The 25,667-nt window shown below is 39.4% G+C and overlaps 1 protein-coding gene across 1 annotated transcript in view; it reads left to right on the top strand.

The window, feature by feature from the left end:
- Positions 1-25,416, top strand: part of TMC1 (transmembrane channel like 1) — a 168,914-nt gene extending 143,498 nt beyond the window's left edge. Inside the window, exons 17-22 of the mRNA XM_040449256.1 lie at positions 5,485-5,552; positions 10,592-10,831; positions 15,823-15,948; positions 19,604-19,682; positions 19,785-19,836; positions 23,811-25,416. Coding sequence (XP_040305190.1) covers positions 5,485-5,552; positions 10,592-10,831; positions 15,823-15,948; positions 19,604-19,682; positions 19,785-19,836; positions 23,811-23,833 — 588 coding nt within the window. The 3' untranslated portion in view covers positions 23,834-25,416. The remainder of the gene's footprint in view (positions 1-5,484; positions 5,553-10,591; positions 10,832-15,822; positions 15,949-19,603; positions 19,683-19,784; positions 19,837-23,810) is intronic.
- The last annotated feature ends 251 nt before the right edge of the window (positions 25,417-25,667 follow it).

Here is a 25,667-nt window from a genome sequence, read left to right as displayed (position 1 = left end):
GTTTGACAGATCATAAAAGTGGACTCCATAGTATAGTATATCTTATGTAGTTCTTATTATATGTCAGAACTTCTAGAAAATACTTTACACATATTATTGCATGTATTCATACCAGCAATGCTATGAGGTAGCTCCTTTTTTCCCCGACTTTACAGTAAATAAGCCTTAGAGGATGTTTAATAATTTGCTCAAAGACATATCCCTAATCATTGGTGGAACTAGGACTCAAACTCAGTTGAATCAGCGTCAAAGCCATCAACCAGATTTCTGTCATGTTAAATTTTCACTGTAACGCTCAACCCTAGAAATTTCAAGGACTCTGTCAAGTCATGATGAATTCATGAGCCAATCTATGACATGGGTAACTCAAAGCACTCCCAAGATTAGACAGTTCACCTGCAATAGAACGGAGTTAACAAGAAAGCCTGTGATGTACAATTAGAAAGAGGGGCATCTGGGTGGCTCGGTTGGTTAAGCATCTAACTCTTGATTTCAGCTCAGGTCACGATTTCACTGTTGTGAGATCAAGCCCTGTGTCGAGCTCTGTGTCAGGCTCCGATTAGAAATAAACTGATGTTCTCCAGCTGGGAATGAGGTATTATTTAACAGTCCAGGAAGATGCCATGCTAAGGAGTCAGTAAGAAGTCTTGAGTATCCCATGAAGGGTTGACAACATGGGAAAAGGGACAGTACATTCTGGATGTGAAGTTCCACTTGAACATTGGACAGTATTTGTGCAGACAATGAGGGTTGAACTACAAAGCCCCGAGTTTTCTGAGTCACCCTAGTAGACGAGGCTAGGATTTGTCCTACATCAGTGGTTCTTATATTTGAGGAGACACCAGAATCCCCCGAAGGCAGGTGAAAACACAGCATTTCTGATCTGGGACAGGTCCCGGAGAATTTAGTTTTCATTTTCTTTTTTAAAATTTATTTATTTATTTGTTTGTTTGTTTATTTATTTATTTATTTATTTATTTATTTATTGAGAGAGCACTCACGCAAGTGGGGGAGGGGCAGAGAGAGGGAGCCTGAAACAGGCTTCAGGCTCTGAGCTGTCAGCATAAAGCCCAACACGAGACTTGAACCCACACACTGTGAGATCATGACCTGAGCCGAAGTTCGACGCCTAACTGACTGAACCACGCAGGCACTCCCAAAATTTACTTTTCTAACAAACTCCCAGGTAATACTGCTGCTTCTGGTCTGGGGACCACAATAGTTTTGAGAACCATTGACCCAGAGTGATTTCAGCTGTGGGCAAGTGAGATTTGTATGTCAGACAGGACATTGCAATGACAGAATTCTCTCTGAGATATTCCACAATATCCATAGGTTAATGATCTGTCTCAAATAACTAAGCTTGCAGACAGAGGATGAGTTTTCATGGCTTTTCAGTCCAGTGACAACCATCTGTCTTCGTTGTGGGCAGATGACGGACTCCCGCCTGCCACAAAGGTCCAGAAATAAAACAAGATAATTTCCAATCCCTTGACTGTTACAGACCTCAGCCTAAATCCAAATGGGATCTGCTTTTGCTGGCCCCTAAAAGTCTTATCAGGGATGAGCAGCCCTTAGTGATTTTGTTATATGCATCCCATTTGAATCAGTTCATTTCTCAGTTTTCAGGAAAACCTATTTTTTCCCAAGCATCATTTACCTTCAAGCTATTTATGTTTTAGAGGCGATTAAGCAAACGTATTGCAAACTGATTTATGCTTGTGTTATTAAAGTATTGCTTTTAAAACTTTAAAATACAATATCATCTCAGGTTTTCATTAAATCCATTTCTAAAAGAATGAGCATTGAATTTTATAGCGTGTGAGTGTGTGTGTGTGTGTGTGTGTGTGTGTACGCACATGTGTGTTTGCCTCCTTACTTTTGTCTTGGTTTTTTTTTTTGGAGTGAGATTTTCTGAGTTGAACTCATATAGTATTCAAGTGCATTTCTAAGATGTTTACAGAGAAGCAATTCTTTAATAACTGCATCTAATTTTTCAACCCATTACAGATTTTAGATTAGAAAAGGATCTTAGAAATGATCTAGTTCAGAAGTTGGCAGACTTTCCCTGTAAAGTAAAGGGCTGGATGGTAAGTGTTCTCACTTCTGCAGGTGTGATATTGTGATAAAATAAGAAATATATATTTTGGTCTCCAGCTCCAGCTCCCAGGCAGAGCTCCTAAAACCTTTGTAATTTCCTAAGCGGTACAGGTGCTAGGATCATCTTTTATTCCAATATTTGGTCTTTGACGCTGGTTCCTGATACAGAATCCCAAATTCTTTGGGATTACCTGGGTGACGAGAACATTGCTTGTTCCAATGAGACAATGCTTGGTGGCTCCTAGATAGCTTCAGGATGGGGACTGGTCAACAGAAAGGCCGAACCACGATTAGAAGCTTGAAACTTTCAGCCCTATCTCCCCCTTCCTCCAGGGAGGGGAGAGGGACTGGTGAGTGAGTTAATGATTGATCATGCTTACTGATGAAGTCTCCATAAAACTCCCTGACCTGTGGGGTTCAGAGAGCTAGCAGGTCGCTGAACACGTTGAGGTGCTGGGAGGGTGGTGTGCTTGGAAAGGACATTCGTGCCCTTTTCCTCATACCTTGCCCTATGCATGTGCACCTCCTCCATCTGTCTATTCCTGCCATATTTAATAATAAACAGTAGCCGAGCAAATCAACTGTTTTCTGTAGTTCTGTGAGCCGTTCTAGCAAATTATCAAACTTGAGGAGGGAGATGTAGGATCCTCTGACTTAGAGCCAGTCACTCGGCATAGGCGACAATGTGAACTTGTGATTGGTGTCTGCAGTGGGGCATTCTTGTGGGACTGTGCCCTTAACCTGTGGGGTCAGCACTAGCTCGGGACAGTCAGTGTCAGAACTGAGTTAAATGCTAAAGCATCCGGCTTATGTCCGTAGAGAATTGGGGCACTGTTTAGCAAGTACTGTGCGTGGAGCGTAGAAAACACTTTTGCTTTCAGCAGGCGATATGGTCTCGGTGGGGACTGTTGAGCTCTCCTGTTTTCGTGTCCAGCAGCCACAGGCAATACATAAACGAACGAAGGCCGCTGTCTTCTAATAACTATCTGTTTACAAAAACAGACAGTGGTCCAGATTGGGCTTCTGGTCCACAGTGTGACAACCACTGACCTAGTTTTTCGCACCAGTTTATCTGTGAGGAAACTGAGGCCTGACGAGATACGCAATGGGCCCAGCTCATGCAGCTAGGAAGTGGCAGGGCAAGGTCTAATACTCAGACAAGTGTGTGGACCCCAAACCCTTGGTACAGTAGGGACGCCCTCTACCCATCTTTCGCATCAGGTCAATTTGTGCATCAAAGGTTGTATTCCTCTGGCTGACCCTGCTGCACACACAGTATGCGAACAAAGGCTCCCAATGTGTCCTTTATGTTTTTATAGTTACCTAGTTGTAAAAATATCTCAAATGGGCTTTAAGAGGCTTATATATTTGTGAGAGTAAAGAAAATACACTTCTAAAGGGTTGAATTTTTTAAATTTTACATAGCTTGGTGGGCTAAATCATGGCATTATTCTAAAGAGGTCAAAGATGAAGGTTTGGTTCTTAAACTGACATGGACAAGAGCCGTTCCAAGGCCACAGATGGCACAGGCCACCCAGCTGAGCATTTGTCAAATGTGTTCTGTGAGCTCACAAGGCTTCAGGCAAAGGGAAAGGTGGTCCAGAGCAAAGCGCTCCTGATGAAATTGGGGCCTGGATTCAAGAACTCTCGAGGCAAGGCATTCAAAAGCTGTGATCGTTCTGTTGGGGTTCCAAACCAGACAACTCTCCCGTCTTCTTACAGATATTTTTAGGAGGGGTTCTTGGGTTTGAAAAGAAGAGTGACGCTTGCGTGTGCATGTGTGTGGGCGTGAGCATGCGTGTGTGTGGGCTGCGTGTGTATGTGTGTCGGCAGGGAGTTTTGATGAAGATACAGGGGGTCTGAAGCCACCTCTGCAGATGCCAGGATCTGGGACAGGATTAAGGACCTGCTTCCCATTTGGTCTCTCTTTCATGGTCTTCTTGGTGCTCTCAGTTCACAATTTCGCTTTTCTTTCTCTTGTCACTGGTTAGTTTCCTGACTGATTGTTCTCTAGCCCAGCTCAAGTAGGAGCCAGTTTCATTGCTGTTGCTAATTAGCATTACTCCCATTGATAGACGCTTTCTTTCTAGGATGCCTGATGTGTTACCAGAAAGCCTTTCGACAGGCCACCCTAGGACAGATGCCCACCTCAGTTCCTATTGGTGGGCCTTCTGCACAAAAAAAACAGCCTGATGCTGTACCCTAAGCAGGGTGGCATCTAGGAGACAAACACTGGATATTGAGTTGAACAACTTCTTAAACTTTAATTGTGTCTCTCTATATTCATTTTATTGTAAAGGAAATCCACATTTTTTTGAAAAATACAGTGAAACATTGGATTGCGAGTAGCTTATTCTGCAAGTGTCCCACAAGACGAGCAAGCATTTCTAATAAATCTTTACTTGATAGTCAAGGATGCCTTGCAATGCAAGTAGTAAGTGATGCTGAATGTCACATGATCACAAGTGAGCCAATGGTTCTTGAAACTCGCTTTGATATATGAGTCCTTTGGATTACAAGCACGTTTCCAGAACAAATTATGCTCGCAAACCAAGGTTTTACGGTGTTTTAAAGTATGCAAACTTAAGGAAGAAAATGAAAGTCATGATACATCCCCCACCTATATAACACCTGGTAATTTGTTGGGCATTTTCAAGTCTTTTCCTTATGCATAATTTCATATTCAGTTGGTAAAAATAATGAATGCATAATTTTATATATTTGTTGCTTAACATCAAATCCTAGTTTTCTTTTGCGTAAGTAAGCATTCTTCAAACGGTGACCTTGATTATGTGCACTGTATATCACAGTATAGATATACTGTATTTACTTAACCAATACATATGAAGAAAAGGCTATAAAAAGGTTATCTTTTCCATTATGAGGTATGTTTAAAAATTTAATTCCTGCCCTCTCACTTTCTAAATTTTCCAAGTTCTGGCTCATGTGCCCAGAGAGTCATTATTGGATATTTAGATGGTGTTATCTCTGCTTGTTACACTTTGTCAGCATTTAAGCTCGATTTGTTAACTCACATTCCCAGAGGTATACTCACAGGGCCAAAGAGACTGAGATTTTCTCAAGTTTTTAATACACATTGTCAAACTTTTCCCAGAAGGTTGCTCCAATTTTTACAGCGGGCCATGCGTGAGAGCCCAGTGGTCCACACTTTCACAACATTTTGAATGACTGCTTTAGAAAATGAGCCTTACTTTGTTAAAAAGGGTGCTGCATTATTTTATTTAGCACTACTCGTTTATTAGATTGATTATTCCGTGATTATTGCTGCATGGAAGCATACCTATGCAGAAACATGTACCACTCGGGTTTTTCAGTTTGCACCATTTGATATGTTAATCCAGCAAATGTCTGTGTCTTCTGTAGCCTTCATACACTGAATTTGACATCAGCGGCAATGTCCTTGCTCTGATCTTCAACCAAGGCATGATCTGGTAGGTCTGCTATTGGACTGTTTACAACTTACAGAAAAGCCGCAAAGAACATTATTGCATAATGCATTGTAGCCTGGTGTCAGAGAGGTCCCCAGTCTGGGTCTAACTCAACTGTTGCCTTTGCAAAGTGGATAGGAAAATCTTGTTTATATTTGTATTTATATTTACATTATATTTACATTATATTTATATTATATTATGTTTATTTTATATTATATTAATATTATATTTATATTTGTATTTATATTCATATTTATATTTGTATTATACTTACATTTACATTTATATTATACTTATATTTGTATTTATATTCATATTTATATTTATATTACATTTATATTATATTTCTATTTATTTATATTTATGTTTATATCTTAACTCTTCATCCTCAAAGACATCTGCCTGTTTTGCAGAGCATTCCTTTATCAAATACTGGGAGTGTATTTCCGCTTTGTAGCTTCTTTGAAAGCTTTTTTATACTTTTATATCCTGTGACACTAGGGTCTACCGGTGAAACATTAATGGTCCCATAGCCACATGTTAAGTATGAAATAAATTAATGTCAGGCCCTTCTGAAAAACTGATTTTATTCTGTCATTATCGAGTATGTTTAGAATACAACTTGTTGTTGCTTTTGAAAAAAATATCTTACCAAATCCAGTAGTTTTAGGTAACTGGACTACTGGAGATGTAACTTCTGTTTTAGGAAGTTCAAGCTAAAAATACAATCACTGTTTCGTAACTTGTTTCACAGGCCATTTACACATCAGAATTATGTCTTTTGATGTACAAAGGATTGTCATATCTTTTATTAAATGAAAGCATTCTCACTGTAAACCTTGACAGGTTAAGATGAGCCGATATAGTAGAAACTGTTTTTGAGTTTAAAAATTGGTTCATGGCATGCGATTCATCTAGGGACCATGTGTCTTGGAAATCTGTCACTTTTAACTAAGAACACCCAACCCACAAGCTACAATTGAGCATCTTTATCTTATGACACTTGTTTAATATAACACCGTGCCACTGACCACGCCATTGTCCTATGTACTAGTCCTAGTAACTTGGCTCAAATTTTGCACAAGCTTTATATAGCACTTAAATCCTTCAACCATAGCTGCATTGAGCTGTTAAACCTTTGCAAGACTGCACCTCTCTGCAAATGTTAAAATTATCTTGCTTTAGTGATATAAAGACCATAATCAAGGACCCCATCATCCTGCCCTGGGGTCTGTCTAATTCCTGTGCCTCACTAGGTCAATACATATGAAGAAAAGGCTATAAAAAGATGATCTTTTCCATTATCAGGTATGTTTAAAAATCTAATTCCTGCCCTCTCGCTTTCTAAATTTTGCAAGTTATGGCTCATGTGCCCAGAGAGTCATTAAAGAGTGAAACGCATCTTTCATTCTCTAAGCAAGGAGGAAAGTCAAGTTGGTCCAACATATGACCACCAACAGGGAGGGTAAAGGGAAAAGCTTCTAGCAGTTCTGGATCTTTCATTTTCTGGAGGGGATTCTGCTGTCACAGCAGAAAATAGCTAACTTCGCTACTGGAACAATGAGAAACCATCACCTTGTATCAGTTTTAAAACTCCCTGGCTTCTACACAGAGTGCCACAAATCCCTCAGGCCTGGTGGATGCCATTTGTGCAGACACATGCTACATGTCTGTTTCTTGTTCTTTCGTAGCAAAGACAACAGACTGGCCTAGAAATTCATTTTCATGATCAGAAAAGCCGTTGAAATGGCTGTCCTGATTCGTTTCGCTTATAATTTTGCAACTATTTAGTCCACTATGGTTCATGTTGAAGTTCTTAAATATCCAAAACCCTTCCCCCATTCTCTCATGGGCAGACCCATTACCAAAATCTCTCCACTATCCCTTTCTGTGTATTCCTCCTTTAGATAGTGGTCAAGCCTTGCTTCTTGTTGGTCTGAAGAGGACATTAGAATGTGATGGTGTTTTTTTGAGCGTACAGAGATAATTACACCCCGGAGTCACAGAAGCAAAAGAGCTATTGCTTACTTTCAGGTCAACCCTTTGGACAGATGGTCTTTTTCCTAACTCCCAGAAAGTTGGTAAAGGAGGGAGGATGTGGTTGGTGGGCAAGGGGTGAGGAGTGTGTATTCCAAGTGTGGTAGGCTCCCCCACACAAGGGGACTCACACATGGTAAGCTACCATCTTATGAGGCACAAGGAACTGATACTGGAGCTTGGTCACACAGAAACAAAAGACTATGGGACGTTTGCACTCACGTCTGTTGGTTTGTGACTGTAGACATTCAGGTACAGCTTTAGGGGTTTCTAATTAGTGGATGTTATTAAAGTCCAACTTTAAAGGTAAAATCCATTTTGGCATGTAATTGGCTGACATGATCAGTACACTTTTATATCACGCACTTCATTTTAAAATGGATAGCACAGGGTTTCGTCATCGTATTTTAAAACGACAAACACACGTCATATCTCTATCAGAACAGGGTGTAGGGGCAGCAGAAAACAGTGAGACAGAAGATGGGTGTGGACATGGCTCCAACACTGTCTCTTTGTGTACCTCTTCTACCTTTGTGCCTGTCTGCTACCTCATTTTCTTGGTTGATCAGATGTGAATAATTTACCTGACATGTACCATGTCACTGGAGTAATAAGGAGAGCTCAATGAAAGAAGCTTTCATTCGCTTTGATCTTCTTGGAAGAAAAGCACTTTATAAGGCTAAGGTATTACAAGGATCTTGAACTGACAGATGACAGGATCAAGTGTGGGTAAGGGACTTAGTGAGCCGAGCTGATTAGTGAGTCACCGGCAAAGACAGTTTGAGCATTAGGGTTCAGCTATCACTGTGCCAGGATCTGTTTTTCTAGGTTATGGTTCTTGAACCTGTTTGTTCAGAGTGCCCATTTGATATTTATTTTGAAAATCTGAGGTTTATAGGTGCATGTACCTAGGTGTGTGCATATATACGTATACAGACGAATGATGCATATATATATATGTATATATATATGTACAAATATGTGTGGCTTTAGGTAAGTCTAGGTATTAAATTATATACAGAATTGTGTCTGAGGGTAAACTAGGTTGTATAGCAGCTAAACACCACCCCCTCCCCCCCCAAAGCTTAGTGGTTTACAAAGGGAAAAGTTTTCTTCTTATGTACTCTGCATGTTCAATGTGGGTTGGTAGAGGGATCTGCTCTTTTGAGTTACTCTCACTCTAGAGTCCTAGACCGGCCAAATTGAGTCCATCTGGAACAACACTAGATAGGGTAGCAGAGAGATGAGAAAAAAATCCACACAGGGCTTTCAACGTTTCTATCCAGTAGTGAGACACCTCATTTTGATTTCCATTTCCTTGGGCAAAACAAATCGTATGGCCAAGCCCGGCTTTAGAAGGGAAGACACATAATCATTCACAAGCATCTAACATGACTAATGTTGGCATTTGAGAATACAGTGCCCTGCTATGTAATTGTTGCCCCTTACCTGAGACTGTCACTCACTTGCTCACATTTTTGAGGCTCCGGGTTCTCTCTGGCTATCCTGTAACAAAGATACCCCATGTTGTTCCAAAGTCTATCTTCTTACTCTTTTTAATTCGTACCCCCAGGCCCCCACAGGCACACCCACTATTGACATCCCACACCGCAGTGGCACATGGGTTACGATTGATGAACCTGCATGGGTAGATCATTGCCTGAAGCCCGTACCATTAAAAAAAAAATAGTTTATCTTTCTTCAGAATGTCTGGTCCACTCGTTATGTTCAAATGTCATTCAGATCTGTGGTATCAAATCCTATCAACAAGAAAATCCAGATTTGGGGAAGATTCCACTTTTAAATGAAATAGCTTCACGCTGGTTTGCAGCATTTCAATTATAGAAATAGCAGAAATGAATTTCTTCATCTAACTCACCCCTTGCCCCCCTCCAACATAATATACCAAATTCACATTGGATTGGTTGAAACAGCCTCTCTACATACGTAGGAAATCTAAACTGCTGGCCCTAACTAGAGCTACTGAGGGCTTTATCATAGCTGGGACAGTTGAAAAGATGTGACTCTGGTTATACTTCTGAAATAAGTGCACATGTATCCTCTTTTTGGTTTTGGACCAATACATTGCTATTAATACTGTTTGATGATGCTAATGGATTTTCTCATCAAAGAAAACTGAAATTTATTTTGTTGAAAATAACCAACTAAGCCATCAAGTAAAAGTGACCTCACCTAACTACTTCCTTTTTAAAAGTGGCATTTAAAAATAGTTTTTAAAAGCCAGATATACAAAGTGGTGGATTTCCAGGACAAACAGAAGTGTAAGGAAGTAAACAGATTAAGTTAAATTAAATTAAATTAAATGAAATTAAATTAAATTAAATGGATGTGTTGCATTTTCATCTCAAACACATAAAGCTTCCTATAGATTATCAACAAAACACAGTCTATTACTGGGCATACATACATCTGCTCTAAAGCACCATAGTAGCTACATAGCTAATAGAGAAAACCATCAGCAAAAGAAAAATTCATTTTATTTTTTCTCTTCCATTAAGCAAAAATTAATTAGCCCACAAGAAAGGTAATTAATCCAGATGTGTAGTTTATTTGAATAGAATGAGTGGTTTTAAGGGTAACAGTAGAAAGAGGTTAGATTTTTAGATTTATTAATTGATGATTTGAGTGTTAAGGGAAATCAAGTTTATTTTAGAAGTAGAAGAGAGAAGTAAATATATGTAACATATTCTCTGGTGTAGTTTGAATTGATTAATGCTAACAGATATAGTTAACGGACAGCATAATTGCCGTGAGAGAATCATGTGTGCAATCCCTGTGGTAAAGGGAAAGATGGTAAAATGTGCATCAAAGACGGAAATTGACTAGGCAAGTTTATTTATGAAAAGAGTTTGTGTGCTTGAAAGCGGCACTGCATTTTCTCCCTTTGGCAAATAAACATGAAGTGAGATAAGCAAGGTGCCGTGTGACTTTGTTACGAAGAGACGACTTGAAGTGAGCAGAGCCATGTTTTTTCTTTCCAGGATGGGCTCCTTCTTCGCCCCCAGCCTCCCAGGCATCAATATCCTTCGACTCCACACATCCATGTACTTCCAGTGCTGGGCCGTGATGTGTTGCAACGTTCCCGAGGCCAGGGTCTTCAAAGCTTCCAGATCGAATAATTTCTACCTGGGCATGCTATTGCTCATTCTCTTCCTGTCCACCATGCCTGTCCTGTACATGATCGTATCCCTCCCGCCATCTTTTGATTGTGGCCCCTTCAGGTTCTTGCCTTTGAAATTCCATCCGGGTGTCGTTTTATTCCAGGCGTGGAGATAGGAATGGTCACTCTTAACAAGCTTTTTTTTTTTTCTCCAAACAATGGCATTTTGGCCTGTAGAAATGAGATTCTTTGAGCATCCAGGCTCATTAGGTAACATGGAGATTCTTAGGCAAGTTGCATTGGTTTCTTATTTGAGAATCACAAAAGGGAAAAGGATTTGAGTGCGCCAGGCTCTACCTGGGTAAATATGGATGATAAATCTGAGCTCAAAGGGGATGGCAAAGAGCGTGTTCAGATTACGATAGTTGGGATGTGTCAGTTTTCTTGGTGCCGGGCCAGCGTGTCCAAAAGTCGGAAGGAATTTTGACGTGCTACGTCACGTCAAATAGATAATAATTAATTAAAAATAGATTATTCCACGAGCTACCTAGGAAATGGGATCATCATTCGATAACTGTGACTATAAAGTGGGTCACACAATTCACAATCCAAAATGCTACCTGGTGGCAAAACAATTGAGGGTGACATTCGCTCCTATATATTCTCCCCAAACATGGACAGATCGCTCAAGTCAGTAATAAAGAGTCAAGAGGTCTCTCTGATCCAAGCTGAAACGTCCTTTTCGCCAGTTCTCTATGACAGAGTTCTGATGGTGACACTTATCAAGAAAGCCAGTCGCCGGGATCAGGGGAATTGAGATTTCATTCCCTAAATGGGGCCCTAAAAATGAATCTACCACAAGTTCCTCTCTGCAACCGCAAGAATCTCTGCCTGTTGAGTCACTGCTCAGCATGCATTTGAGTTATTTCTCCTTTTCAAATGAAAGAAATGTGAATGTGAAAAGCCACGTGAATGACGAGCGTGAGGCAACAATGGCCACATGTAATATCCCCGTCGTGCTGTCAGACGCAAGTTATTAAATTAAAGTCAAAAGTTTCGTTGCCCACAGACCTAAGTATGAAAGAGGCATTTCACTCTAATAATAGGCTGAGTTATTATTATTGCTTTCCTGGGGGGAAAAAAATAACAAAACAAAAGAAAGAAAATGTTAAGCCAGCTGATAGGGCAAAAACCACTGGAGTTCTGTCATACTCAGGAAGCTGATGCTGACAAAATCCAACCCCCCACCCCCCCCCCCCCCCAAACTCTGGGCTGAAATAAATAATGCAGACAGTGACATCTGGAGACTAAATATGAAATTGCAGTCTTGAAGAAGAGCTTGGTCTTCGTAAATCCCTAATGAATCTCTGGGTACAAAGTTCAACAGTTAAGCCATTCAAAGACTTTACTTAATTGCAAATTACCCACACAACTAAATATCTGGGATGGGTTTTAGATGTGCTTTTGACTTTCTAACTGGAAGTCGATGCTTCTCAAAAAATGTATCAACGGGAGGGAAACCCAATGTCCACATGGAGCTGGATGGTGGTTACACAGGGGGCGTTCCTGTGAAAAATATCATTGAGCTAGACAGGCACAATGGCCACACAGTTTTAGCTTTTTGAGCCTAATTCTTCTGCCTCTCTTTATATCACATAGAGTTGCTATGATTTTAATTAAAAAAAAAAAAAAAAAGAAGAGCCTGTATCTAAGGCATAGTAGCTGATTTTAACCAAGTGTTCTCTGATTGGCAGACTTAGGCAAAATTACCGTACATATATCACTGTTTTGAGATCAAGAAAATTTAAATAATTTTCAGTAGCATGTCAGGAAAGGGGTGTCTCTATCTTATTTAACTAGTCTATTTCTCCTGTCAGTTTACTCATTTTGGAGCAAAAGAATGTATACTTCATTTATTTGTTTAGATTTAGAAGTTTGAAAGGGTTGCTCTGCCCTAAAAATGAGGTGAGAAAGCATGAATTAGGATCTTCATGGCTTGGCATTCTCAAGGATCCTGAGTTTGGGATGGTTTTGTCAGCCTGCCTCCGGAAGAGTGTCTGACTCTACTTGGCACCTGGGTGGGCAGCGAACTTGCATTTGCGGTAGGTTAATGGATGGCCACACCCACCCAATAGCACAGTGATGGTTAATCACTCCCAGGGACAGGTATGTTCGCAGGTAAAGTGGCTACAATACCTTAGAAGACCCATTCTGTGGGGCGCATGGATGGCTCAGTCCATTGAGTGTCCAACTCCTGATTGGTCATCTGCATCTGGTTTAAGATTCTCTCTTTCTCCACCTCTCCCTGCTCTTGCCCTCTCTCTCTCTCTCTCTCTCTCTCTCATAAAACTTAAAAAAAGAAAAAAAAAAGGAATTCTGTAAGGAATTTGATGAGGTATTCTTGCTTGACCTGATTTGGGAGGGTGAATTTGTCAGAAAATTATTCCAATAGGCTATTAAGTGGATTCACCTTAAACAGTTCAACAATTTTAAAACCATTTATTTTGTACCCAGATGAAGAAAATTCTAATTTCTTCCACCACATTTGCTGACATGATGCGTCTCCCCCAACCTCTCGCTAATAATTCTGAACAATTTATAATTCTCTGGGTTCTCACATACCTCCCTGCTAGCATTATGGTAATTATATTTTTATGTATTTTCATCTCACTGAAAAGGCCTTATTATGTGTTTCTCCCAGAAAACCTGGAAATTATAAAAATGTTTCTCCTTGAAAATAAACACTTTTCAAAGGCTCCAAAGACCTGAAATAACAACCCTCCACATTTCAACATTTTGGAATTTTGTATTCTGGTTTTCTTTTTATGCAGTTTTTTAAAATAACTGAGATCAAACAGTAAGTGCAGATTTATATTATATTGTGACACTTTTATATATATTTTTTTGTTTTAAATTGCGACACTGCCGTTGTGTTACTTATTTGCCATTATACCTTATGTGTTTATTTTTTTAATAGTGTGGCTGACTTTCAGAGGTTGGGGATAGAATATTTTCATGTCTGGGGGCACCTGGGTGGCTCAGTCAGTTAAGTGTCCAAATTCAGCTCATGTCATGATCTCATGGTTCGTGAGTTCGAGCCCCACATTGGGCTCCGCACTAACAGTGCAGAGCTTGCTTGGGGTTTTCTCTCTCTCTCTCTCTCTCTCTCTCTCTCTCTGTCCCCTCCCCCACTCACTTTCTATCTCTCTCAAAATAAATGAACTTTTAAAAATATTTTTTAAAAAAAAAGGTATTTTTATGTCTGTGAGTCTAAGCACAGTAGAGTGTTGGCCAGTAACTTGAAGTAATGAATGAATAATGGCTATTTTTTGGACACTAAGCATTAGAGGAGATGTGGGAGCAAATTGGACACTGATTCTGGTCCTGGGAAGCTTTCAGTCCACTGGGAAGACAGGTCTGCTTATAGACTATTCTAAGCCAGGGTGGGTGGGGCCACACCCATAGAAGCTTAAGTTCATTATCATTTCATTTGACTGTAGAGTCACAGCAGACCAGAAAAAACATGGCACGCTTTGGCTAACTGTCAGATAAAAGGATTACCAGGGATTAGTAGAAGCTTCTTTAGCTTGTACATAAGAGATCTGGACTCTTAGTAAGAACACCAGACCTGGAAAGAGGAGAATCCCCAGAGATGCCAATGACTTCGACTTTGGGACACACTGAATGCAGAGAAGACCTTTATGGGAGGGGAACATTTGGTAAAATTCCAGTTCCCCTATTCTAACCACGTCCATCAGCTTCAGACCAAGAAGCTGGGGAGCAGAATGTCTTGCCTTCTCTCATCTTTGCTTACCTTCTTACTCTCGCTGTATCCCCTATGGCTGGGAAGAAAGTATGGCCAGGTAGAATGGATGGCGACAAAGAAACCCTAGAGAAATAAATCAATATAATCTTGAATTATCTCTAAACTCCATTCCCCCTTAATATATCACAGGTCTTGCCGGGTGCAGATCTGTAATTTGTGAAGCAAAACTTAACACCTCGGCAGTCCAGCAACCCCTTGACCACATATCTGGAATTACTCTCAGTGTTTTGAAAGACTTTATTATAGTGAGGCCAGAGGCAAAAAAAAAAAAAAAAAAAAAAATCTCATCTGGAACTTGTGAGTCATGTTTGTTTAGTAGTTGAGAGTGTATGAAGATCAATAAACGATAGTGAAACAAAAATATTAAGTGTTATACCAGCCTTTATTCTGATGATATGAAGAACTTGGTGGTAAATAACCTAATCTCTGCTCTGAAAATTACAGCTTTTCATGGTAGAATCAATATGCGTATACAGAAAAAATAACTTGACATGATGGGTATTACTTAATAATTCTATTACATATTAAGATAAGACAGACATCCTGCCTTCATTTCTCTAGTTTGTAGGGGCTGATTCTTACCTCAATGGGTTGAGAACAAATCCATTAAGGACTTTGGCCCTTTAGGCTTCTTTCCTTCTCTTCGCATGGTCTGTTCTTAGCCGTAAGACTGAGCTGGCGGTCATTAGGGCCTGTCCACAAGAAAGACAATGAGAGAAAGGACTCACCCTTCAGTGTGATTACCTGTTAATAACTCTGATGAAAGAGCTCTGTGGAAAATGAGATAGCAGCTCTTGCATGGGGAGAGATACCGGATTATTTGTGGACTTGATTCTGTTAAGCTATTCTGTATGTTTATTTCCAAGGCTAATTCAACAATTAAGTGCACTCTTTATGCAGCCCAAAGGGAATGTTCTCCAACAAGGACAGCTGGCTAAGGGGTAGACTTGCGAGTTGTTTATAAAATATATTTCAATCAAAATCTTAGGGATACAGCTTAAGAAAAAAACAAAACAAAACCAGACTTCTCCCAATGCTGTGGTTAATTTCCTAACTGCTCGACTGCGTGTTTACGTTGGCATACCAGTTCTCATGTCTGACCCATATGTTGATAGTAACAGGTCGAAGTGCCAGGAGTTGTAGCTAAACATTAGGTTCCCAATCTGAAAGAGTACTTAAGTGGTGTTTGAGAAAGATGTCTAGTTTTCTTGCTCTAACCATGGCTTTTACATATGTTATAAATGAGCTTCTCTCCTCCACCCTCTCCCCCCCTTTTTGTTTTTCAGTGGCAAAAATAGGATGTTCGAAGTCATTGGAGAAACACTGGAGCACGATTTCCCAAGCTGGATGGCAAAGATCTTGAGACAGCTCTCTAACCCCGGACTGGTTATCGCTGTCGTTTTGGTTATGGCGTAGGTGCTTCCCCTCTCATAGGAAGAGACTCTGTGATGTCTTTCCTGGCTCCTTTTAATTTCCAGCTTTCTTAGCTTTCTCATGCTCTCTAAGGGTTGTGCTGTAACCTCAGCAAATTCAGTGCTGATTACATGGTGGTGAGAGTCTGAAATTCATGAGCCATATTCTGATCCCATTGAATGTAATTCCCAGCCATCTGCATCTGTCTTTGCCTGCCTAGGATTATAAGATTTGTTCCCAAGTAACCAAAATAATTATCAGTAAACAGCTAAAGCAAGGGAAACATAAATGCGAAATGCTAAATCTAATCAGCACATGGAGCTCCCCCGATCTCCTGGCCCCCAGCTCTTGTCCCATAAAGCAGATGGCTGTGAACACACAGAAATGATGAGTCTCTAAGTTAACATTCCCTTTGGGGACCCTATAGGCTGCATTTTAGGGCTAAAGGTTTAAGGGGTCTTAAAAACCATCATGTCCTTGTTCCTCAAAGGCTATCAGTAAGTGTGGGTCCATGATAATAAAATCAGAGGCCCAGAAGGGTCTTGGAAAGGTCGCTTAGTCTGTCCCTTCAAAAGTCAGAGGTGATATCCAAAGGAGAATTTGGGAGGGGGGTTTTGTTCCCTTGTAACTTTCATTGGCTTCTGACTCTTGACCAGCACAGAGATAAACTTACATTCTAAGGAAAAAAAAATATATTTGCTATTGAAGAGCCAGGAAAAGCACCCTGGTCCTTCCTTTCAACCCCTGAGGCCCTCCTAAATAGAAAGTCTGGTACTGTCACTGCTCGCAGTCGAGGAGGGCAAGTATGAAACCACCCTCAGAAACACTTTAGAAATAAAGCTGATGCACAGGATTTGTTTCTTAAAAGGTAAAACTAAGAAAGCTCAGGGAGAGAAATCCCAATGATTTGAAATAAATGAGCTGGGTTCTGGGCCAAGTTGTTACCATCTACTTTGTGATGATCATGGTCATGAGTCATGTCAGAGAAGACAGGTTTCATCTTCAATTTTATTAAGGCACCAATTTAGAGGGACAAGATGATTTTCACCTGGTAGGACTATAGCAAAATGGTAATAGTAAGACTCTGACAGTAAATCCAACCTTTACCTCCCGTTTTATACTATGACACCTTTTTTGAAGGAAAGCCCATGGGAATAATTAAACAGTAAAACAGATTACTTTTGTATATTAGAGAACCTTGATCATTTGGTGGCATTCAGAATCTGATGGTGAATCTCTGGTGCAGATATGTTAGAAAATGATCTGGTTGGGGGCACCTGGGTGGCTCAGTCGGTTAAGCATCCGACTTTGGCTCAGGTCATGATCTCGCATTTGTGGGTTCAAGCCCCATATCAAGCTCTGTGCTAACTGCTCAAGAGGTTGGAACCTGCTTCGGATTCTGTGTCTCCCTCTTTTTCTTCCCCTCCTCTGCTCACACTCTGTCTCTCTCTCTCTGTGTCTCTTTCTCTCAAAAATAAATAAACATTAAAAAAAAAGAAAGAAAATGACCTGCTGGAAGCCACCTGTTTCAACAGATGGCCCTTGAAGTGATTTTTATTTTCCAAGTTTTCGTAATACAGTGGCTTGTGGGACGATGTTAAGTTATTAAGTGGTTTTTAAAAGTCAAAGCCCCTTAGTGGTATAAATGAGATCTTGTATTAAAAAAAAAAAAAAAAAACAGATCAAAGTTCATGTCAGATTTTATGAGTATAGTCTTACCTTAGTAAGAGACAGATTTATTTCTAAACTGAGGAGCAACATTGTTCTGATGCCAGTGGTTGAAGGTTGACTAAGTTGTCCCAAGAGTGTGGAAGAGGAACTAGTATGGCCCATGTCCAGGCACTACCCGTATATTAATCATTGCATTTCCACGATAATCTTAAAAGGTTAGCCTCATTAATCATATTATTGCTATCACATGGAAGATATGCCCCAAATCAAGTGGCTGATAAGTCAATGCAAGCTCATGTCTTATTTTCCATCTATTATTTCCCCTAACCATTTGAAGCACCAAACAGTGAGTTTGGAATGAGTGGGAATAGACAGAAAGGCTAGAAGCCACTTGTCAGGGATGGTCTACACTCAGGGTCAGCACATTTTTTCTAAAAGGGCAAAATAGTAGATATGTTAGGTTGTATGGGTCAAAAGGAAAAATTGAGGATATTCTGGAAGCACTTACCTAACCATTTAAAAATGTAAAAGCCGTCTTAGTTCATGGGCCATGCAAAACAGGCTGGGAGTCCGTTTTACCCTGGAGATTATGGTTTGCCAACCCCTCATACAGACTGTGCAGAAGAAAGTTGGCAGGATACAAGGTCAAATAGATGTCCTGCAAGGTTGATTGTAGTTCTGAGGTTCTGATTTAAAACCCAATTTCAGTTTATTGCTGATTTGATTTTTCAAATCCTGAGATGTCATCTTCTAGTTTATGGGGCTCACACAATTGGCCTGGCTCTTTATTACCTTTAATTAGAGAATGTTACATGTTACAAACATTTTGAATTTCCCCAGTGGCTCATAGTAAATCAGCTTGGGTGATTTTGGGATAACTGAGTAGAATTCAGGTTCTCTGCAGCCAGGTTCATTCCTTTTGGAGACCAGAAAATGATTTATGAAGAGTATTTATTTAAGGTGCATCACAAGACAGAAAAAGTGGCATATAAAGAGAGAATTCCAGAACTGCAAATGACTTGTGAGGTCTTTTGCGTTCCCCCTCCAAATCCAGGCACTTTTCTAAAAAACTCTTTATCACACACACACACACACACACACACACACACACACACACATATTGAGCACCTACTTCATATCAAATAGTATATGCCAAATGCTTTCGTGTATGTAATTTCATTCAAATTCCCATCACTCATATAAAAGATAAACAAACCCAGCTAAACAATATCAATAATTGTGTTGCTAGCACCAGATGGCTCATAAAGGGTATAATCTGGCATGGTTGGGGAGTAGAGGAAATGTGTTTAGTATCCAGTTATTTGCAACAAAGAGCAATGCCAGTTACCTTTTTTTTAATGCATTTTGTTTGTTTATTTTGCTTTAAGTGAAGATGAACATATTTATTTTTACACAAATGTTTGGCTGGAATTTGCTCTTTCTAGAAATGTAAATGTCGGTTAAAAGCCAAGGATATTCCTTTATAAAACATTTTCGTTTCAAAGAAGGGAGAAATGCAAACAATACATCCTATGGAAAAAATGTCTATGTTAATTGACTATGACTTATGAGGATTATATTCTTTGTTGTGAAAGCCAAAGAAGGGAATTTAAGGCAGAAAGTCAATTTCTTTTTTATTCCACATATTCCCTAAGCTTCCGTAGATTTTCCATTCTCTTGGATGCCCTTGGCATCAATTTGAAATGTTACTTTTAATTATAGTTTAAACTGATGTTAATACATTTCCAAGAAGATACAATTAGGCAGCGAGGTATGGTAGGCAGAGTGATGCTGTGGAAGAGAACCCTTGAGTCCCACCTTCCCAGGTCCAGCTCTACTAACCATGTTCCGAGTGCATTTTTTTTTTTTTTTACTTCTGTGTACTTCAGTCTTTTATCTACATTCTATGATTTAGTGAATGTAAATTTCAGAAGAATCTCGAACTGAAAACTACCATATATTTTACTATTTTTTAAAATGTAGTTTGACCATCTATTATCTCAATGCTACTGCCAAGGGCCAGAAGGCAGCAAATCTGGATCTAAAGAAGAAGATGAAACAGGTAGGATACAATTTATTTTATAAAAGTATCATCTTTATTAATGTCAAGTAGTAGGAAACACCGGGAAGTCTCACGTCCTTCTCTCCTTTTTGTATTGTGTAGCAAGCTTTGGAGAACAAAATGCGCAACAAGAAAATGGCGGCTGCCCGAGCAGGTTGGAGAAATGTTTGTGATTGCAAAATCTCCCCGCTATGGATAAAGTGTTCCTCCTTTTTTTTCTTTCCAAGTGGGCATTTGATGTAGTATACCATTACTGCCCTGAGTGAGTCATTCCACAATTTTTACTGTTCACCTTTTGAGACCCTCTCAGCTTTTCCAGTGGAGGAAAGGCAAGAGAAAGAAAACTTGAAAAATGGAAACTTAGCGATAGTAATAGACAGGTGACTTTGCAAATTGACAGAAGAAAAAGACAACATCCACATAGTCATGTACAAATAGCAGACACAAATGCAGAAGTTCTGCCCCCTGGGGCCGTTTTTATACATAGATGGATACACCAGGAAGATATCACTAGGCTCTTCTGAGCTCACCAGTGTTGATTTCCCGGAGCCTTTTCTAATTCATTAATCTCTCTTTTTTATAACCTTCTTAAGTTGTAAACCATTAAAATAAGGCATACCCTTATTTGCCAAAATTCCCAATACGTTCTGCATTCCACATGGGAAAGTAATGTCTAAGAACCTCAGGGAACATTTTTTCAAACTTTTCCCTCATTCTTAACTTTAAAAGTCTTTATATTACTAGGGCTTTCCCCCCTTGTAAGTACTATAAGTCAGTCCGAATTGGTTTAAGTAGAAAAAAACTTCATTAGTCCACACAAATGAATAGGAGAGTGGTGTGGATGGCCTGAGACCACGTTTTATCCCAAGTTTAGAAGTGAGCAGGGCTGAGCCCCATTTCTTTATGGTTCTTTCAACACTGCTCTCCCTCCGTGTCAGCTGACCTTTATGGCAACAGGAGAGGATGTAACAATTTCCAGTGCTATGTCCTTAAATTACATTTGTCTTAGATGGTTTTTCCACCGTAAAGCTACTTGGTTTTTTTTTATTGCATTAGCATTTTTTTTCAGCTGTGACAAATTGTAAAACCTTTAAAGTGTACGATGCGACGATTTGACATGCACATACATTATGAAGAGCTCCCACCACTGAGTTCATTAACACATCCATGACCTCACATATTTACCTTTGTGTGTGTGTATGTGTGTGTGTGTGAGCCCTTAAGTTCTACTGTCTCAGCAAATTGCGATGTATACAATGCGGTATCATCAACTATAGTTCAACATGTGATGCATTACATCCTCAGACTTCTTCATCTTAAACTGAAAATTTGTACTCTATTACCAAACTCTATTTCCCCCACCCCGAAGCTCCTGGGTTACCATTCTGCTCTCTGTTTTCATGAGTTTGCCTTTTTTTTTTTTTATTCCACATGTAAGTGACACCATGTACTGTTTGCCTTCCTCTGTCTAGTTTATTTCACTTAGCATAATGCCTTTCAGGTTTATCCACATTGTTGTAAACGGCAAGATTTCCTTCTTTTATAGGTTGAAAAATATTTTATAATTCTATATCTCTATCAATCTATCTATATATATCTATATCACGTTTTCTTTATCCATTCCTCTATAGATAGACTCATGTGGTTTCCATCCTTCCATGCTGCAATGAACATGGGAATACAAATTAATGATTTCATTTCTTTTGGATATATCCAGAAGTGGGATTGCTGGATCATATGATAGTTCTATTTTTAATCTCTTGAGGAACTTTCATACTGTTTTCCATGCTGGCTGTACCAGTTTACATTCCCACCAGCAGTGCACAAGGGTTCCCTTCTCTCCGCATCCTCACCAGCATTGGCTGTCCTTTGCCTTTTTGATAGTAGATACCCTAATCATCGTGGTTTGGTTTTGCATTTTCCTGGGAGTGATGTCGAGCATCTTTTCATGTACTATACAGATACTGGTCATTGATAAGTCTTCTTTGAATAAATGTCTATTCAGATCCTTTGCTCATTTTAAATTAGGTTATTTGGTTTTGATGTTGTTCAATGGTATGACTTCCTTGTCTATTTTGGATTTTAACCCCTTCTCAAATATGTGGTTTGCAGATACGTTCTCCCATTCCATAGGTTGTCTGTTCGTTTTATTGATGATTTCCTTTGCTGTGCGGAAGCTTTTTAGTTTAATGTTTATTTTTGCATTTGCTGCCTTTGTTTTTGGTGTCAAGTACAAAAATCATTGCCAAGACCAAGGGCAAGGAGGCTTTTTCCTAGGTTTCCTTCTAGGAGTTTTATGGTTTAGGGTCTTACATTCAAGTCTTTAATCATCATGCATTAACTTTTGTGTGTGTTGTAAGATAGGGGTTCAGTTTCATTCTTTTGCATGTGGATATCCAGTTTTCCCAGCACCATTTATTGAAAAGAATATTCATTCTTCATTGTATATCCTTGGTACTTGGTGAAAAACTAACTGACCACATATGCATGTGTTTATTTCTTGTTACTCTGTTCTAGTGATCTTGTTGTCTATTTTAGTGCCAATGCCATACTGTTTAATTACTACAACTTTGTAATATAGTTTGAAATCAGGATGCATGATGTCCCAGCCTTGTTCTTTCTCAAGATTGCTTTGGCCACTAGGGATCTTTTTGTGGTTCCATCGAATATAAGAATTTTTTTTTTTTTTTTTTTTTTTTTTTTTTTTTTTTTTTTTTTTTTTGTCTATTTCTTTGAAAATGTCTTTGGAACTTTGAGAAGGATTGCACTGAGCCTGTAGATTGCTTTGGGTGGTAGGGACATTTTCACAAAATCAATTCTAATCCATTAACATGAAATTTCTCTCCATTTATTTGTGTCTTCTTTAATCATTATATAATGACCTTCTTTGTCTCTTGTTACTACTGCGTTGGCTTAAAATGTATTTTGTCTGAAATAAGTATAGCTGTGCCTCCTTCTGGTTTCCACTTGCACAGAATATCTCTTTCCATTCTCTCGCTATCAGTTTACGTGTGTTCTTAAAGCTGACGTGAGACCTTCTGGGCATCTTTTAGTTTGAAGCACGTATGTCACACATATCTGTGCTGTTCTTGTGTTTGCTATAGATTGTGACTATAACTTAACATTATCAAATTCGTGTTTAGAATGGTGAATGAAGGGGCACCTGGGTGGCTCAGTTGGTTAAGCATCCGACTTCAGCTCAGGTCACGATCTCATGGTTTGTGAGTTTGAGCCCCATGTTGGGCTTGCTGCTGTGAGCGCAGGGCCTACTTTGGATCCTTTGCCCCCACCTTCTCTGCTCCCCACCCCTGACTCTCACATGCTCTATCTCTCTCTCTCAAAAATAAAGAAACATTTTTTTTTTTAAGTATCTTACAAAAAAAGAATGGTGAGCCAAAAGTTCTGACTTTTAAGATCTGAATTCTAGGTAAGGCTAGTTTTTATCTTCATTGCTTTAAAGATATAATAGTATAGCATGCTATTTATTTGATATTTTCCCATAATTTTTACTTAAAAACATATACAACCTTTGCAAAAGCAGAGACTATCTTATTCATAGTTGTTTTCTCAGAACTTAATACAGAACTTTATTATATAACAGTCATTGAGGAAAGGCCTACCAAATTTCTACTGGCCAATAAGGAACTCTTTTATTTGAAAAATTTAAAAAGAATAAATTTTTATATTAATTATAAAAACAGTGCTAAATATAAAAAGAGCAGAACTTTCACTCCCTTGTAGAGTAAGAAATATAGAAATATTTTGTAGGTAAAAATGCTAAATATTATGGCGACCTGGAGCACATTTGGAAGATACAGATTTCAGACCACCTCATTCGGAACATTAAGCACACTGAAAGCTAATTTTTTAGAAAATGTTTATTTATGTTTGAGAAAGAAAGCATGTGCAGGAAAGGGGCAGAGAGAGAGAGGGACAGAGGATCTGAAGCAGACTCCATACTGACCGCAGAGAGTCCTATGTGGGGCTTGAACTCACGAAACCCGAGATCATGAGCTGAGCCAAAGTTGAACTAATGCCCAACTGACTAAGCAACCCAGGTGCCCCTGAAAGTTAAATTTTGATTTGTTGCTCCTTCATCTTTTCTCTCTCTCTCTCTCTTTTGAACAGCTGCAGCTGCTGGTGGCCAGTAGCGTTCCCAGGTATGCTGGGGGCCCAGAAGGACTCTTCACCTTGCTGTTCAAAACCAGCCACTTCTGAAAAGGGCAAGAACACAAGCATTGTGAAGTTGCCGTTCCCCTCTTCTAACCCTGATGTATTGTCAAGGTCATGCTGGTCAATCAAGGCGTCACCAGTCTCAGTTCAGCAAGAAGGATCTCCACCTTGTTCCAAACTCGGGGATTTGTTCCCCCACCACCAACTTTTCCCCTGACTTATTTCCCTGGCTTTTCTTCTAACTAATGGAATTTAAAAGTGGATGTGATTCAACAATACAGGTTACTGGTTTACCTGTTGGGTTAATTAAAGAAAAATTTTGGGTATATGGACTTTCATCTTATACCCTCCTTCTGCCTTAGTTTTCTTTGCCTGGGAACAGAAATACTTCACCTCTTTTTACCCTCAAAGTTAAGAAATATCTTTATCAAGTAGTCACTGTAATTATTCATTAACTCGCATTTTGAAACCAACATCTTGTTTTTCCATTTTTTTTTCCATCTCCCCATCTAGGGCCCCCATGACTATACACCCAAGATTTTTTATTAGCTGCTGGATTCAGTAGGAAAAGGAATGGGCTTTTTAAAAGAAAAATCCTAAGGGAAGTAGGGGCCTGATTAGCATTGGATTGAAAGTCTCTCATCTTAGACAACCCACCTCTTTATGAGTTTAAAAAAAAAAAAAAAAAAGGCATTCTACATGATTACAACTCCATCACAGCTTAATCATGACCTCCAAGGATCACATTTCCTGAGTTTAGATTCTAATATTCCATAATTTGTCTTTGCTTTCTTGTTAAGGTTAGGAAAACACACACTTCCACAGGGGGCTTTAGTTTATAGATGTGTTTAAGCGTTATCATCTGATTAAACTTTGAATAGCACCAATCAATGCCCTCAGCCAGCCTTGTTGTGTGACTTCAGTTACATATGCGAACCCACAATGTCCTTTTCCAGAGCTGAGCCAATTTGCCTGTCATTCTCTGCAATTGACTTGCTGGTTTTTATTACCCTGTCCGTGAGTTCTTCCTTCTTTTCACTCTTCTGGCCATAAAAGGATGCCCTGTTCCTCTGCCAATCCGTGTGCCCATCACTGCCATGACACAAATTCAAGATTTCCTTCCTCTGGTCCACTTTTCCCGATTAGCCTCCATTCCCAAACTTGAGAGGTTTCCTTGGACCCTACTGGCTTTATTTCAGAGTCTATTATTTATATAGGTTTTCCTGTGCTTTTTTAACAGTACTTTACTGTCTCCTGTATGCATGCATCGTCTTTCCTATCCAGATTGTAAGCTCCCTATGAGCAGGGATCATATCTTTTAACTCTTTTGTATGCCTAGGATAGTGCTGTGCACAGGTAGGCACTGAGCATATGCTTATTAATTAAATTGAATCAATTTAACTTGCAGCAGTCACACTGTGAAGCAAAAACTTGTGTTATCTGCATGAAAAGTGTTATTATGATGGAAGAAATGGAATTATCTGTTGCGATGCAGGGTTTCTTGCCTCATTCGATTATAATGCAGATGAGTAAATAAAGTTAGTGCTTATTTCTACTTGGATCATTTTGTACTGTGTAGTAATAAGATTAGAGAATTGGTGTACATGTGTTGCCAAATTTACAATGTGGATGACACTCCCTTTTTCTTGATCTACTTCATAAGAGAAGTGATGAAAGCTGACAAACTGTCACCCAAGGACTTCATGTCCTAAAGGCAAGGTAGGCAATGCACTTTTTTTTTTTTACTCGAGTTGCCATCTGTCCCCATACAAAGTTATTACAATATTATTGACTATATTCCCTATGCTGTGT

This window comes from Herpailurus yagouaroundi, unplaced genomic scaffold (assembly GCF_014898765.1).
Source record: "Herpailurus yagouaroundi ecotype Mexico unplaced genomic scaffold, PumYag 199, whole genome shotgun sequence".
Classification (NCBI taxonomy): Eukaryota; Metazoa; Chordata; class Mammalia; order Carnivora; family Felidae; genus Herpailurus; species Herpailurus yagouaroundi.
The sequence above is the reverse complement of the archived record's forward strand: the minus strand, read 5'-3'. Positions and strand labels throughout refer to the sequence as shown.